At 26.1% G+C, this 18,763-nt stretch overlaps 1 protein-coding gene across 1 annotated transcript; it reads right to left on the bottom strand.

Moving 5' to 3' along the window:
• Window positions 1–900: 900 nt before the first annotated feature.
• Window positions 901–17,801, bottom strand: LOC132924893 (importin-5-like). Its single transcript, XM_060989334.1, has 20 exons — window positions 17,786–17,801; window positions 15,028–15,248; window positions 7,991–8,140; window positions 7,700–7,926; window positions 7,540–7,633; window positions 7,372–7,476; window positions 7,188–7,313; window positions 6,920–7,131; window positions 6,708–6,830; window positions 6,535–6,643; window positions 6,311–6,464; window positions 5,501–5,832; window positions 5,305–5,437; window positions 4,884–5,249; window positions 3,637–3,767; window positions 3,421–3,561; window positions 3,212–3,361; window positions 2,780–3,153; window positions 2,500–2,719; window positions 901–1,076 (listed from the first exon to the last, which is right to left on the bottom strand). Exons 1-20 carry the CDS (start codon window positions 17,799–17,801, stop codon window positions 987–989), a joined length of 3,474 nt encoding a protein of 1,157 aa, XP_060845317.1. The 3' UTR covers window positions 901–986.
• Window positions 17,802–18,763: the final 962 nt, after the last annotated feature.

Below are 18,763 nucleotides of genomic sequence, written 5' to 3'. Positions count from 1 at the left end.
ATTTTTCATTTAAATACATTCCACATATTATTCATTAAACAATTATAAATTCGTTGATATTATCAACACTGCATTGAACACCAAAATTTGGTAATGGAAATTCATTAATATTGCAGGTGGGTCACATTTCTAACATGTTTCTCCTAAAACATAATATTGTTAATAACATATTTTGAAAACAATTAATAATTCTATAATAATAATAATATGCAATTTGATTCAATAATATGATTACTATAATCATTAATAAAGTAAGAAAACATCCACTTTAATCTTAAAAACTGATTTTTTTCTTTTCATAACTCGCATTTTTAAATACTTCAACATTGCATAAATAAATTAGACTGTAAGTTATAAGTTATGTAATGTATATAGTAATGTTTTTATTTCTGCAAAATAAAATTACAATAGAGTTGTCTATATAATAATGTACTCATAAAAAGAAGCATACAATATCAGTTGCTACAAGATATTTTCTATCATAAATAGACATTTTGATGAAAACAATAATGTAACATGTTACTAAATCTGAAGGAAAAATTATAACTTAGCGTACACTTATGTTTTCTAATACGGTAAAATACAATATGAAATTAGTAGTTATAAATAGTAATTGATAGTTAAATCTTAAATACAGTAAATATTATTTGACATTATAAAATAAAATTATGAGTAAAAATTATCATCAATGATATCTAAAAATATAAAATAAGATTTAAAAAAAAAAAATGTATATTAAAAAAGTTGTAGTACATCAATTATCAATTTAAATCATTCAATAATAAGTTTATAACATTAATTTAATTTCAATTTTTAAGAGTATTAAAATTTCAAATATTTGTAATATATCTTCTAAATAGTTTAATTTTGCAACTATATAACAAAAAATAACAAGTGGATGACATAAATTAAAAATAATAGAAGCGGGGTTATAGTAAAAATTCATATTGTTACAAAAATAAAACATTAACGGGTAAATGTCAAAATCAATTATTAGTCATTAGAAGACTCTGTAACATCTTCATATGTTCTGGATTCAATACAGCTAAACATGCATTAAATACCTCTTGGTTTGCCTAAAATAATATTTTAAATAACAAAATAATTAATTAAAATTAAATATTTACACAAAACTTGTATTAATAAATAACAATAAACATGATTTATAAATATTATAATATCATTATATCATAAGGCATCACATCATATTCCCATACAATTTTAGTTAGTTATTGTAATTTAATATTTTATCTATTTTTATATTTTCACAATTACTGTGGTTAATTGATTAATATTTTATGTTTGAGAATCATCCAAAATGTGTGAGATAAGATTTTTTTTTTTTTAATTGAGAAGAACATATATTTTCATGAAATATTCAAATAGTACCACAGGCATATAGTTATTTTTTCAAATAATTTCTTTTTAAAATGATACATTTTTGTTGCCATGGCACATTTGGCACTAGATATATTTGTCACCAGTGTTGAAGAACTCGCGTACCCACATCCTTTAGTCTCTTATTAACGGTCTCTTTCACCTAATTGTTTGTTAAATGTTATTCACCTAAATACTTCTTGAGCTCATTAAAAAATGTTGATCACTGTGTAAAAAATCTAGACTATAAGGGGGGTGAATGACAATTTCCTATCCAAAGAACATGAGGTCCTTGCGTTTTTAAACTTTCATCAGTTTCTCAATCAGTTACAGAACCAGTGACGGATTTGTGGGTGGGTGGGGGAGTGTCCATGGGGGATCTGGATCCTCCCCCCAGATGCTTATATAATATTATACAATTTATAATAATACATATTATAAAATATAATTTTTACATATTATTTTTCAAGACCCCCTATGACCCTCGCCTAAGAAAATGGAGAAAATCCGCCAGTACATATCTTCATTTCAATAAACTCCAAAAAAATATTATTATTGTCAGAGAGAAAATGGCAATCTTAGTGTAGGTTCTATAGGTCACAATAATGTTTTGATTTTATATTGCATATTTTGCATTCGTTCTAGTAGTGGAAAGAGAACTTTCTCATCAGGGTGCTCAATTCGAATACTTATAACAACACTTATAACAAATTTTCTTAAAACTATAAGTTTTCCTTGAATCAAATCCAAAGAGTCTTGAAATTGTAAAATTCTTAAATATTTAGTTTATAAAAATAACTTTATTTGAGCTAACTAAAACATGTGGTACAAGTTTATTTTAGTTTATTTTACTTTTTTGAAAACCCCTACTTTTGTATGTTCTAAATTAAAAAAGTTTATATTTTTAGAACTTAAATAATTAATTAGTAAGCTTGTTTAAGTAATTAAAAATTGTTCAATATAATAAAAACAATAATATAAGAATCTACGACTTTTTGGAAAAATAACATTAAGGAATTCAATCAAATCAGTAATAAAAAAAAAATGTACATAAAAGTTTGTTATAATTATATATGTATACATTTTATATTATATCAAGTTAAAATAAAATACTATAATTACCTGTATTCCATTAACAATCATAATCATTCGCTGGGCAACAATATGTGACCTGTCAATTGCATCTTGCAAAAATGCTTCAGCAATAATCCTTATTAAATTAGGGATATTAGAATTGTTTTGTCCTAATACCAAAGGATGCTGATTTTCAATGAGCTTACATAAGTAACCGTATACAAATGGAGCTTCTTCAGTATCTTCACAAATTGGTAAGTTGCATAGCCTAAAAAATTATATTGATATTATTTTAAACAAAATGATCGAACTATTGATTTTGTTTTACCAGAGAGGTAATATTTCATTAACATTAACAGCTGAATTGTTATATTCTAATATTTTAGCAATGGCTGATACGGCATTTTCAGTCACAATCATGTTTTCAGCAGATCGGGCTTCACTATTGTTGATCACTTGTAGAAGAAATGGCATGATCTCAGCACACACACCCGCAAAACTAGGCCCTCCACACATGCCTAGCACTCCACAGCCATAAATAGCTGCTAGACGAACGCCATTGTTAATATCCATAACATATTCAATCATAGGCCGTAAGAAATATTCTTGATATTTAGCGCAACCAGGTCCACAAAATTCAATAAGGTCATTAAAGATAAAAAGACCCCACTCATGATCAAAATCACTTTTATCATCAGATTCCTATAAATATGATTTTTAAAGTTAAAATATGAAATAAATGAACACAGTAAAATCTTACCAATAGTTTAGCACATTGATGTACAATAAGATCAAAATACTGAAAGAAGTCTGTTTTAAAAGTGACAAAAAAAACATGTAAAATCTCAGTTAATTTGGTGAAACTGTACACATCATCACAATCTTCCAAAACTAGTCTTTCGTCTTCATCCTAATAATATACAGTTTACATTAAACGCTTACAATAATAAAAATCTCATAAATACATACCTCATCATAATCATCATCTTTGAGTCTTTTAAAATGTTGAGCTTCGCTTTCAAAGTGAGAATTCAAATTTTTTTCTAAAGTATACAATATATCTTTTATCCATTTGTCCGATAAACATCCTATTCCCAATAATTCTATGCACTTAAAATTACATTAAAAAAATAAATATATCAATCAAAATAGATTAAACTATAATAATTATTTTAAGTTATTTACTTTTTTTAATGAATCACACATCTCTGCACTAACATCTGAATCTGAATCATCTGAATCAGGTTCAAAATCAATTAAAGCTTGCAAAAGTTCAGGAAAAATAAAATCCCATATATGTTGCAAATATTCTGGTCCTGTTACAAACAATATAATTTGTAAACAATAAATTATAAAGAGGATGAAACACATTAACTTAATACTAATACATATAATAACAAATCTTTAAATTTTAAAACAGGACAATTTACTTAAATATTATACACTATACACCAAATAGCAGTGCACAAACAAAGAATAAACAACACATATTACGACAACATTATATGTGATATTGTTGTAAATTATTATTTTTGTTATATATTATTGGCGTTTACCGACAACAGTTGTTATATTAGTCATTTTTCTCACTAAATAGTTGTCTATTTTATTGTATTTGAAATTAATTTTTATTTTAAGTTTTTTCAAATATTTGTAATATACTAATATTACTTTTGTTCTTAATATTTATAACTTTATAAGCAATAGCAAATCATAAATAAAAATAATATTGTTTTTATTACATCCAATTTTAAAATACTTATTGTCCTATTATGTGTTAAAAATATGTACTTAAAATTTTGATGACCTGCGAAAATTTATAATTAAAAATTTTCAGATCCTTAATGTGGCCTTTCAAAAATATTAATTAATGACCCCTGCACTACTTTGTCCTCTTTAACTAAATCATTATAAACCATGTTCTCAAATTTATTCTTTCATCTTTTATAAAAACATAATGTATAAATATAAAAGGAGTTATTCGATCACCCATTCATAAAAATTATTATATTAAAAATAAATATGTAAATACATTTTTGGAAAGTAAATTAATAATATTAAAAATTATATTTTTTTAATTAAATAACTCAGAGAATTAGGGTTACAGAAAATGTTTAAGTGGATCACATGTCATAAAAGGTTAAGAATCACTGGCTAAATAGATACTATAAATAAACTAATATACTTCTTACTAGGCTACCAAATAATTTGTTTTTTTTTTTAGTCTTTTATATAAAATTAAAATTTGACAATTACAATCCAACAGTTGATTTTATAACATTATTGTTTATTATTTAAAGGAAGAAATTAAAAATATTGATCCTTTTAGTTCTTCTAGAAAAGACAATAACTAAGGATCACTTTATTGTTGATATGAGACAAATAGAAAAGAGTTAGTGTATAGTAGCTCGGGAATTAATTTCTTAACATACCTCTTATTTCTGCACACTTCAAAAGATTAGGCATGCTTTGAGCTGCAGCAATTCGAACATTATCATCGAAATAAAATTTCAATAAAGGTACCATAAGTTTAACAACATCTTCTGCATAGGGTGCAAAACCAGTTTTCAATTCTTCTGCATAAAATACAAGCACGTTACAGGCTGTTGCCTTATCTTCTAGGCTTGAAGTCTTAATACCAAAGTTTTGCTGTTCCCACAAAGGTACAAACTCCCATTCGCTTTTGTCAGTCATATTACTCATGTCATCATTATTCAAATATACAACTTCAGGTTTTAATGAAGCCGCAGCCATTACTGGACCAATCACCAAAGGAAGATACTGTTCAAATTGTTGACCTATTAAATTGTTCTTTATTAGTAACTAAAACACAGTTGATTAAATAACACATACCCATCACTTTACATATTCGAGTCCATGGTAATATTATTAAGTTTGAAGTTTGTGGATCATATTCTGAGAGTTTCTCATATTTGTTATGTGTTGCCAGCATTAAATCCATTATAACACTAGCATCCGCCAAAAACTACATAGAACACAATTTTATAGATTTCAATAAAATAAATGTTATAATTATTAATTAACTTACTTTCTCTTGTCCAACAGCCAAACCTATCCAGCTAATACAGTCTATTGTTTTGTCTCTCAACAACTTTAATTCAGGGGCAACAGCATTACCAATGATTTCTTTTAAGAATGGCATAAGATGGTCATAAAATTTAACAAAATCTCCTTCGCATGTGTTAGCTACACATGCGATAGTGGTTACCATTTGCTCTAATACTATAAGTCTACCACCACCTTTCACAAGATCAGCAATACGGGCTTGCAATATATTTTCAAGCTTTACCATAATCAGATCCATGTAAGATAAAAGTATTTTTTTTGGGCAATCTTTACTAAAGTTTAAAAGAGCAGCTCCTAAAAATAATTTAAAAAATTCAATATTATTAATTTATTAAATTAAAAATAATTACACATCTAATAATAGAAATAACAAATATATTTAAATTTAAAACACCTATAATTAACTAATCTATATGAATAAAAATATTTATAATCGAAACAAGGAATATGAAAATTAAAATAATAAATTAGGTTTATAAATTATAATATTTCAACATCATACAGTTATTATTATTATATCATTTTTTCCTCCCAATACACAAATATAAATATTTTTGATGAATGAAGTCATAAATCTATGATAACTTAATACCAAAAATTATATAAATTAAGAGTTTTTCCTTGTGTTAAATTATATTTTTTTTTTAGAATAATTTTTACTAATTTTGTATATTTTATTGTCTATTAGATAACTACAATTAGTAATTATGTTGAAAATATTAAGTAATATTTTAATTTAAGTAGATTATAATTTATTAACAATATAATTTACCTGCATGTGCTTGTACTCTAGGATTCAAATTATCTTCAAGTAACAGTAATATAGCAGGCACAATTTTCTCATGGAATTTTTTTTGAAACATGGGAGAAAAATCTTCTCCCATCTGTGCTATTACATTGCATATTGAATATCTTACTCTAGGATGCTAAACAAATAATGATAACATTAGTGATAACATTGTTTTGAATTGTAAGTTGTAACATTAAATTACTTACTGAATCTTGTAATAAAGTTAAAATTTCATCCAAAATTTCTGGGAGTATATGCAACATTTCTTTATGAAAACCATCACCCATAGCTGATATTGCCGTCAATGCAGCATATCTAAAATATATAAATGATTGGATAAATACAATGAAATAAAATATATCCAAATTATATTTTTTACCTATCTTTCCAACTTGGATTGTCTAACATTGATGAGACATTACTTATTATTTGTGACAACATTATTTTACCACCAAGACTACAAGCTAGTCTGTCCAGTGCTTTTTCAGCTATAACACTCATACTTAAAACAAATAATACACAAACACATTAGATACTTTGAAATATTAAAATGCACGATAAGGAATGAATTTCCAATAAAAGTAGTAATACCTTTCTAGGTCAATTTCATCTGGATCATCTTGAGTACTCCAATCATCATCATCTTCCACATTAGCCATAAGTTCCAATACTTGTCCAGTTAACTGTATGATGTACTTAGATGATTCTTTACGCATCATTGTTGGAGCTGTTTCAGCTAATGTAACAATTACTTCAAGGCACATCTGACGGTATGATTCACTTGCCTCTTTGTTTCCAAGATACTAAAAATATTAATAATATAACTCTGAACAATATTTACGTAAAATAATTAAATTACCCTCAAACACATTTCTACAATATCTGACAACTGAGATTTTAAAAAAATTGGTGCATTTCCAGCTAAATTAACCAATAGTTTAATCAAAGAATCATCTTCTTCAGCTATTAAGCTTTCATTTATTATCTATAAAAAAAAAAATACAGTAGTTTTTTATTTTATTCAATTTTTTATAAAGCCTTACTCTCATCATGTTTGGTAATAAATCAGTTAATTGTTCTTGAATTTCGTGAAGTTTGTCATGGTGTAATATGAAAGCACAAATAGCTTTCACAGTTTGTACTTGTATCTATAAAAAAAATAAAAAATGAATAAGTGAAATTTATATACAACTATAGCTGTTAAGACTTACATTTGAATCAGGTACATTTAATGACTGTTGAAACATTTGTTTTATCACAACCAAATAATTGGATTGTTGATTACCAAAAACGCCAGGTACATTTCTAATATATAAAAAAAAATGAGTAAAAGACAAATTTTAATTAAAGTATCAAAAATGCTTTACTCACATGAAAATTCTAAGCGCAGAATCTTTCATATCATTTGAAGGAAAATTAGCACATTGAAACAGGAAATTCAAAAATTCTGGCCAGTTGTTATTACCTTCATCATCCAGCTGATTTCTAGCTACCTCGGAAGCAACATCACACATGCGTCTACGTATTATGTCATTTTTTTCGTTATTTACAGTTAATAACAAATTGTTTTTAAACTGTTTCTGATTTTCAGGTGACAACTAAAATTAAAACTTAGTTAAAAAAACAAATAAATTCATACATTTAAGTAAAAAAAGAACTAACATGAGAATAAAAATCCATGAATTCATTGGCCATAAGTCTATGTAACATTACAGCTGCCATTTGTTTTTCATCTATATTACCGGCTTGATTTTGTACAACATTGAATAAATATGATACTTTTTTTCCTAAAGGTAACGCTTGATACGTTTCCTAAAAAGAAAAAAAAAATTTTATAATTTAGATTTATTTATAAAATAAAAAAGCAATTACAGTTTTAAATATTTATCATCCATATAACCTAATAGGTCTTAATAGTTATCTGAGAAAAGTATTATATATTTAAGTATATAGTTCATATAGAATAATTTAAATAAACCGAAACCAAGTTTATTGGATTCATTTAATTCAGAGGAAATATTTTAATGAAAATTATTTAACTATATCATAGACATAGATTGAACATAAAAAGATAATATCTAACAAACATTTTTTTTAAGACGTTCTAAAGAGGTTTTAATAGGTAAACAAATATTCAATTATTTCAATTATTATCTTAATTTGAAATAGTTTAACATTATGTTTAATCGTAGTAGATGTTTAATAGTGATATAATAATATATAATATTTATAGGTATTGCCAGGAAAAACCACCGCGGCAACCGGCATAGAGCCGCGTCAGCGATATGGTAATCGAGACTTCGCGCGTTATACACATTGTCAGTTCGATTGTTCGATATCGATATATTTATATAACATATTCACAGTTTCACACTCGCCACGTCTATATTATTATTAAATATTAAATAATACTATCGTCTATTAAGTATTATTGTCTAGTCAGTATTTGTCTCGTAGTCGTGTGCGACCGTGCTGCTACATCGTACAGACTTTTATAATTTTGCCTTTTTTATTGTTTAAGTATATCGCAGTAGTTTGCATTTTCGCGACTGCGAGACGCAATAGTTAGCCTTATACCTTAACTCACTTTGTACTACGCGCGTACGGCATACACCTCAACACTGTTTCTTTTTCTCGTTTGCAACCGTGCTGCTACAAACACTGAAGAGTACTCTGCATTATCCGACTGCAGTTTGCATTTTCGACACCAAAATTGAAGTACATGTGTATATTATGTGTTATCACGTCATTTCACACAATAATGGATCAAATTAACAGTCAAACAAAGGTAATACACTATAGTATAATATTATATAATATAGGTACTCTAAATACTCTTACTTTATTTAGTGTTAGGTATTAAGGTTAGGCAATAAATATATATATATATATATATTTCTATCGGTAACAATTTATATTTGGTACTTACCTAACATTATTATCATAATTTATTGGATGAATTTATTAGTATATTAAGGTTTATCAGCTTCACATTTAATTAGACCACCCATCCAGTTAAACTAATAGAAGCAGTGGTGTATTGGGGGTATACGGCGTATACTTACTTCTCAATTTTTTTGTTTAGCGTATACTCTCTAAATAAACAACGATACGCGGGTATACGGCTGTATGGCCCCATATACCTGTTAGAATTTATAAAATGAATAAAATGCACTAAAAATACTACAAAAATGACCTTAAAGCATAAAATTCCCTAAAAATACAAAATAAAAACTGTACTATTAAATTCTATATTTGATGAATTAAATTTCTGTAAAGACGAGCGTCGAATGTAATCGTTAGAAAAAAAGATGCAAATGCATCAAGTTCCGGGCCCTAGCAATCATGATTAGTACACTAATCACTAAGTTATTGGTAGTTAGTAACCATTCTAATTTCTTAGACTGTACTATTTTTTTAAGTTTATCTTTGGTCAAAGTGGCTGGTACTGATAATTAGAATAAAGATTGTGAATTGAAGCGAAGCAAGAAAAAATTTTTTTGGATTCAATGTTATAGATATATCATTGACACCTAAGATTTAGAAGGCATAGAAGTATACCCACAAATATTTTTAGCAATACACCACTGAATAAAATCATTTAGTAAGTTATAAAATTAGCAAAATATTACCATAATAATAATTGTTAATTATAAATTAATTTTTTCTATTATAAATTATCTACTTTATTTAGATTCGTATGAAGCAGCTGCTGCGGAGGAAATAAAATTATTTATATCATCAGGTGGTGAGTCACAGAGTGATTCTGACACTGAACACAAAAAAGCAGCCCTAAATGAAGACTATAATTATAGTTTGTTTTAAATATACAATTTATATTAAACTTGACAATATTTAAAATTAATTTTAGAAATACTATAAATAATATTAATTACCTAATAGCTAGTGTTTATAAAGCGTTATTAAAGCTATTTATTATTATATTAGGTACTGCTTATGCCTAATTCAATATATATTTAACTGTTTTTGATATTATTTTAATTCTTTAGGTTCCAGTAGTGATGACAAACCTTTAAGTATTAAAAGAAAACAATCAACTTCTGAACCATATAACAAAATAAAAAATGCACTAAAAATACTACAAAAATGACTTTAAAGCAGTATCCTGTAAGTAAAATTAAGTATTTTTGTATTTAAATTTATTGAAACATTTTTGAATTATTCTTCAAGCATATTAATTTAATTTTATTACTGCTATAATCATAATTTATTTTTCTTTAGTACATTTTTAAATATAAAACACAATATATTTATTTCCCTTAGTTGATAGTAAATTATTAAATTAAATTTGTATACCATTTAAATTTTTTTTAATACCCAAAAAATAAATATTGTTTTTTTTTTTTGTAGTTGGTCAGTTTTGATTCTGAACTTCTTAAAAATAAAATGAATCAAATACTTCACACAATAAATATTTATTTTACTTGAATTAATAAAAAGTTGGACGCTATAATAGCATCCACTATATTAAAATAAACCTCATTTCAAATGTAAAACCATCTACATTAGATTACATTTTTTTGGAATTATTTCCTTTGAACGATTTAGAGTCTCTTATACATATTGATGCATATTTAAAAACTAACGATGAAAACTTGACTAAATTGGTAATAAAATGTCAATAGTTTTTTTATATTATACATATATTACAACTCTATTGTATATATTTTTATTTCAGATTTATTTAATTAAATCTATTGGTGGCTCTGGCACAAAATATTTTGTGTACTTCAAAAATTATTTTCCAATAAATTGGCCACACTTTGTTCATGGACAGGACAAAAAAATAATTATCGCCTTGTCGACCATCAAATTATAAAAATTATGAAAAGTAAGTATACTAGTTAATTTGTTACATTACTACATAAACGTTTGCATTATTTTTTAGAAATTTCACATGAACTATATCAAAATGACGAAAATATATTTGAAGTTTATGTAAAAGATTGGTTCAGGCATGGGACTCAGCGATTAAAAAAAGAAAATACTACAGGTAATGTTAATCTTATTAAAGCAACAAACCCCAATGTGTAATGTAAAAAATATTTTTGGGTGTTTCGAAAAAAATATAAATTAATAAATAAATTTAGGGTTGTCATTATATAGGACAACTGACATTCACTCATTATCACTGTTAAATATATTATTAGACAAATAAATAATTTTTAGTAAAACTATATTGCTACTGGTAGCAATATATATATGAAAATTATATTTCCAAGTAAATATTAACTTATTCTTAACAATTTTCATGGTCTAAACATTGATATGATACTTTTTGTTCATGAAAAGTGCATTGTTAGTTAGTTTTATTGTTTCCTAATTTATAATATTTTTGTTATAGACCACGTCAATAACGCAAATCAATTGAAAAATATGTTTCTTCGGAATTTTAAACGTTTGCTGTTGAATGTTACCACAGACAATACTCAAGCAAAGGAGCTGGTAAGTGTATCATAAACTTGTTCAAATTCTGATATAACTGTTAATAATATTGAAACCCTCAGTTGTTAAAATGAAATCTCCACATCTAAAATGTGTAAAAATTATGATCCACCTAATGCATTACAAATAGAAAGTTTAGAATTACAACTTCATATATCTAATTCATTGGGACAAAATTATAATATTTCTTGTAACAATAATCCTTCTGTTAAAGAAAAACTTCAGCAATGGGTTTTTGATAATACCGTTACAAAAACTAGTGTTAATAATTTATTGAAGATTTTGAGGTCTGAGGGGTTGGATTTTCCAAAATATGTACGTACATTGATGAATACTCTTAGAACCCATAACATAATTATTATAAATCCTGGAACTTATATTCATTTAGATTTTAAAAAAATGTTATCTATTTTATTAAAGTTTTATGCTTAGTGTTTGAAAAACGTCGATGAAATATGTTTAAGTTTTAATATTGATGGGTTACCATTAGCACACAGTTCTAAACAACAATTTTGGCCAATACTTTGTTCAATAATAAATGTACCTTTTCTATCTAAATTAGTTTTTGCTGTTGGTTTATATATTAGTACACTTAAATAACCAGAGTCTATAGATGACTTTTTAAATTTTTTTATTAATGAAGCTAAAGAATTGGTAAAGGATGGAATTAATGTTGATAATAAGGTACTATGTTTATGTATTAAGCAATTCATTTGCGATTCTCCCGCCAAAGCGTTTTTACTTAATGTAAAACGCTATAATTCTCGTGTAGGGTGTAATACATGCACAATAGAGGGAGAATATAAAGATCATAGAATGTCATTCTTGGGTGTGAATGCCTTGTTGCGTACTGATAGTAGTTTTAGAACTAGAAATGATGACGAATATCATAAAAGCAATTCTCCTTTAAAGCATATTTTACAAATTCATATAGTAAAGTCTGTACCTATTGACTAAAAGCATGCTGTTTGTCTTGAAACTTTGAAACGTTAATAAAATTTTAAGTGCGAGGTAAGCAATCGGTGAGAATCCCCAAAGAAAAATGTGATTATGCAGATGAAGAGTTAAACAATTTAAAATTTTAAAACAATATGTCCCACCAGAATTTGTTAGGCTTCCGAGATCTTTAAATGATATAGAATATTGGAAGTTAACCAAATTTAGAACTTTTTTGTTATAATCTTGGCCAATCGTACTAAAAGGAAGTATAAGAAAAATATTTTATTTACACTTCATAAATTGCATTGTGCCATAAAAATTTTGGTAACACCAGTTTTATGTTTAGCTAAAAATGAAGTAGCATTTAATTTACTAATTTATTTTGTGACGGAGTTTATTACTAATCATAAGGCGCATTTTATCACTCACAATATTCATAGTTTGATTCATTTGCCATTTTATATTAAGACACGGATGTCTAGATAATTTTAACGCTTTTAAATATGAAAATTACTTGAGAATTATAAAAAAAAGTATTTCATACTTGCATTTTTCTTTGCAAATTGCTGCTAATAGGATTCAAGAAAAAATTAATATTTTTTATAATGACAATGAATAGGAACTCAAATTTTGATGAAACTCATTTATTAAGTAATGAATATAGTAGATACCATAATTTCATAATATACAAATCATGAATTTCCTTTTTTTCAAACTATAAAACTTAGGAGTACAAACTATTATTTCTACTCAAGTTTCTAAAAATAATTATATTATGTTAATTACTAATGAAATTGCAATCGTCAAAAACATTTTTAAATGTAAGTGAAAATATTTTTTTAAATGTATTGACTTTTAAATCTTTCAATTTTTTTGATGTTCCATTAGAATCACATATGATTGGCTCTGTTATAGTCGATATTAAGTCCCAGTCATCTGATTTGATACGTATTAGTGTTGATGATATCAAATATAAATGTTTTTTTGTACTTATGACAAGTGAAAAAGCTGTTGTAATGACTCTATGTCATAATTTAATATTTTAATATATTTTAATAAATTATTTTTGATTTCTGATTTGTTAAATGTCTATATGTCTTGTTATGCTGAATATTTAAAGAATACAATATGTTTCTATCACATTATTATTATTACCATTATATTTATATCAATAAAATAATTTGGTATATTTTTTTTAAATAACTATTACATTATTATATTGTATAATATTAATGTTAACTTTATTGTATTACTTATATTTTATTAAATTAATAGTTTTTTTTATGATATATACAAGATTGTATAATATACACAATTAAGTCATATTTGTTATAATTTCTTTTTTATATACATATGTATTGTATTAAATAATTGTATTATATAATATATTTTAAAATGTTCTTTACCATTGTTTAATCAAAATATTATCTATTATTTTAATACAAATTAAGTGGTTACTGATGAACCATGATTCTATTAATTTTTGTATTATATTTATTTGTAATTATATAATATTATATATATATAATGTTTATAATATATTATGCTTTAAAAACATTGCTATATATACTAAATAGTTCTCTAACATTAATAACATCCTTACTATGTTTTTGAATAACATTCACAGATGTGTATTTAACCGACAAAAATTGTTACCAAATATGGTCAAATAGTTGTTAAGACTGGACATAATATAGATATTTAAAAAAACAAATTATAGAAATTATACTACACATCTCATACATGTTACATAAGGTAGTTGTATAAATGTTTAATACATAACTTCTTATAAATTACTTTTTAATAAGTCGCTCAACCGTCATTAGCAATCCCACGAACATCTTTATTGAATAAAATTCAATATTATTATTGAATAAAAATTGAAATAAAAAAATAATAATAATAATACTAAATCATAACAACGAACAAATTTATAATACCTGTTAACAAAAGTTACATTTAAGAAATCCGTGAGAAGATTAAAGTAGATGTATATAATTTCAGTTGTTAGCACAAATTAAATCAAAATCAACAAGTAGTTGACTAGTATTCACAATATTAATACTCAGACTTAAACAGACAATCAGTGAAAACATTACAAAGTTCAAGAGAAATAACATTTTTCGAACGCACACATTATACCTATTCAATGAATAAATCCAATGATAGACGGATAATACACTAAGCATTGGAGACAAATGAGAGACTCTAACAACTACCACCACCCTTAAGGTAATGAGGAACAAACGGCTACCCATTCCGTAATCGACTTACAGTGAAAAATATTAATTTACCTCGGCGGTCTGTCGCACATGGTTGTCAGCACTCAGCAAACTAGTGAGTATTTGATGGAAATCACCCATATTGTCGTTTTCGGCCTTGATTGAGTTCGCAATGACTGTCTCGGTTTCTGTAATAGTTATTGCGCTGCAAACCTTGTTGTCGATGATTAAACACCTGTTAGCGTATATTGTTGCCGGCAAGCGGATGCCACTGATGACCAAGTGTTTTTGTACTACCGGTTAAAATGTATGCCCGTGCTCGCCAATACAAATTTCGTAATGCGTACTTTGTTCTGCAGGGCCGGCGGTGTGCTTATGAATTCTGAATTCAAGTTTATATTTTATCCTTTGGTACTTACTTCTACACGACGCTGCAGAGCACAAAAATGTGAGACCACGGTACACGATTCACGATAATGATGGTTTACAGGTTATGAATGGCGTTCGTACCTTACCTTATACCAAGAAATTATCTAACCTAACCGTGGCTTGGCGCAGCATATAAGATGTCCGACGACTATTAGTACAAGGTACAGTGTGTACCTGGTACACACTGGGGCCGTACGGTAATCCTAATAACCGACTGAACCACGATGTAGAGAAACTAAGGTGATACCACTTCCCTATCTTACAATATAAAAAATGGATGCCAATATGTACGGCAAACCAGGAATTCGGAAATGTCCCAACAGAGTACACCACTATTCGCCCGGAGGCCTATTTTATTTTAAGTTGTTATACGAAAATGTATTATTAAATATTTAAAAATGTATTTAAATGTAAATATATTGTTTATAATATGAACATAAAATAGGTAAAAATATAAAAACTATATTATTTTATAGATATAAACCAAGCTAATATTATTATATCAGTCATATTATGTTAAATAGGTATAAATGCTATTATTGAACATTAATTTAAATAAATAAAAAATACAATTTTCTTATATTAGTTTATTTATTTGTAAATACCAGTAATAAAATTAGTTACAAAGCAATTGAATGACTAGATCAAGGGTCGGCAATTAATTTATATGGCGGTCCAGAAATTTAATAAAAAAAATTTCGTGGGCCATAAAAAACTTAAACTTAATTTTATCATTAATGTATTTATTTTTTTTATTAAAAACACATTTTAAGACAAAGTATTTAATATTTAATTATTTATAAAGTAATTATACATTCATACTAATAATAACAAAATTGTATACTTAAGTTTAATGAGAAAATGACATTTATTTTCTTGAGCTAATAAACAGCGGTATACGATGGACGCTATCGTAATTTTCAAATAAATCATAAAAATAGATCGCCCGACTCGGCCCGTGACTAGAAACATAATTATTAGATCAAACAATAAAAATGATTATTAAAGAAATAAAAAATAAAATTATTCATAAGTAAGAAATAATAAATTTTTATTCATTACCTATTTGTATGCCATTATATTCTAGATGTAGAATAAAACGGTAAAACCTTAATATGTTTAAAAAATTAAAAACTGTGTTTCATATTTATTTATTTTCTATTGGTAACTAAAAAAGCAACAAATTCATCTTCTATGGCAGCGTCCAACTCGTGTCCTTCGAAGGTTTTTCCCCCTACCCCACCCTAGAAGATTTATATTTAAAAAAATCTAAAATTTAAATTCTAAATACCTACAAGAAACATTCGTTCAAAATTAATTTTTAATTGCACTATACACCATCATATTTTAATAGAACTTACCGTCCGTATATTTAAAAATAAATAAGTAAATGAATATTATCATTGTTAAATGTTAAGTGAACATTGCCTCCCCGGGCTCCCCGGATGAGAAGTGTAGATTAACATTTCAACTGTGAACTGAAACTATACGAACGACATGCCATACGGGCGAACTCTATTGTTTATCCATCGAAATTTAATTTATATTACCTTAAAAAAAAATTCACAGAAAGTGTACACACTTTGTACGGTCTGGTAAAAAGGTTCATTGCAGAACGCGGATACTTTATACGGTCGGGTAAAAACGTATTTTGCAGAACATGGACACTTTCTACTATTATATACATAAAGTATATATTATAAATATAAGTTTTATACATAAGTAGTAACTAATAATTATGTATAGTGTTAATTACTAAAATTTTTATTATTTTTATTTTTATTAGCTAATATTCTAAAAATTTGTAATAGTAAAAACTATTACTAAACCATTTTCATATTATACTACCTTTTGACTTATTTATATTGTACACATTTTTATATGTAGTTTGAATGATATTATTCATTATTTGTTTATTTAGATTATTTTTATTATTATTATTATACAAATACAATCAATATTTTATAACAATTTTATTTTTATTTTTTCTATTTTAATAATTAACACTACATAATTATTAGTTACTGCTTATGTATAAAACTTATATTTATAATATATACTTTATGTATATAATAATTAATAGTACAAAGTGTCCGCGTTCTGCAAAGTACCTTTTTACCCGACCGTACAAAGTGTCCGCGTTCTGCAATGTACCTTTTTACCAGACCGTACAAAGTGTCCGCGTTTCGCACTTTTAATGCCTGACCGTACAAAGTGACCTAGAACCCCAGTTGCCAGTTGGCGTTCGCCGTGCGGCAGGCAACAACGAAAACCAAATTAATTTCAACCTAGATTGAGTCTAATAAATGATGTTATCATCAATTTAAAATTAATCAGGAACAATAAGTCTACATTTTCTTCCCTCAATTTTCAAGGGAGGCACTGCCGTGTAAAGTATTACTATAAAAACTCTTCATTGTAAAACCAATACATTTATCACTTCACTCAGAATTTAAAGTATATTGCATTAAGAAAACAACAATCAACATATTATGAATTTCTTAATAATAACATGCAGTAGAAAAATTGAAAAATGATAAAATATATATTTTATACCTTAAAACAGTTGAAACAGTGTTTTTCAACCTTTTTATTATGGCGACACACTATTAGAATTTTTCATACTTTGTGACACACAATAAAAAAAAATAAGAATAATATCTATTCATTTTTGTAAATATAGTGTCAACAAGGTTCGTACATTTAATATTAGCACTTTCCGCAACACGTTTGGATTCACCAGGCGACACACCGATTGAGAAACACTGCCTTAAAATGTTCCATTGTGAATAGTTCCTACATATAAAATAATGTATATGTAAATCCACGGTTTATCAAAAAAAAGTATCATACTCAGGTTACTGGAATACGTTCAGAAAACACCGATTTAATCTTTAGTAGTCTATTTATAGAACATGATCATAATTTTTCATTTAAATACATTCCACATATTATTCATTAAACAATTGTAAATTCGTTGATATTATCAACACTGCATTGAATACCAAAATTTGGTAATGGAAATTCATTAATATTGCAGGTGGGTCACATTTCTAACATGTTTCTCCTAAAACATAATATTGTTAATAACATATTTTGAAAACAATTAATAATTCTATAATAATAATAATATGCAATTTGATTCAATCATAGTAATCATTAATAAAGTAAGAAAACATCCACTTTAATCTTAAAAACTGATTTTTTTCTTTTCATAACTCACATGTTTAAATACTTCAACATTGCATAAATAAATTAGACTGTAAGTTATAAGTTATGTAATGTATATAGTAATGTTTTTATTTCTGCAAAATAAAATTACAATAGAGTTGTCTATATAATAATGTACTCATAAAAAGAAGCATACAATATCAGTTGC

The sequence above is a fragment of the Rhopalosiphum padi genome, chromosome 3 (genome assembly GCF_020882245.1).
Source record: "Rhopalosiphum padi isolate XX-2018 chromosome 3, ASM2088224v1, whole genome shotgun sequence".
NCBI classification, from domain to species: domain Eukaryota; kingdom Metazoa; phylum Arthropoda; class Insecta; order Hemiptera; family Aphididae; genus Rhopalosiphum; species Rhopalosiphum padi.
The sequence above is the reverse complement of the archived record's forward strand: the minus strand, read 5'-3'. Positions and strand labels throughout refer to the sequence as shown.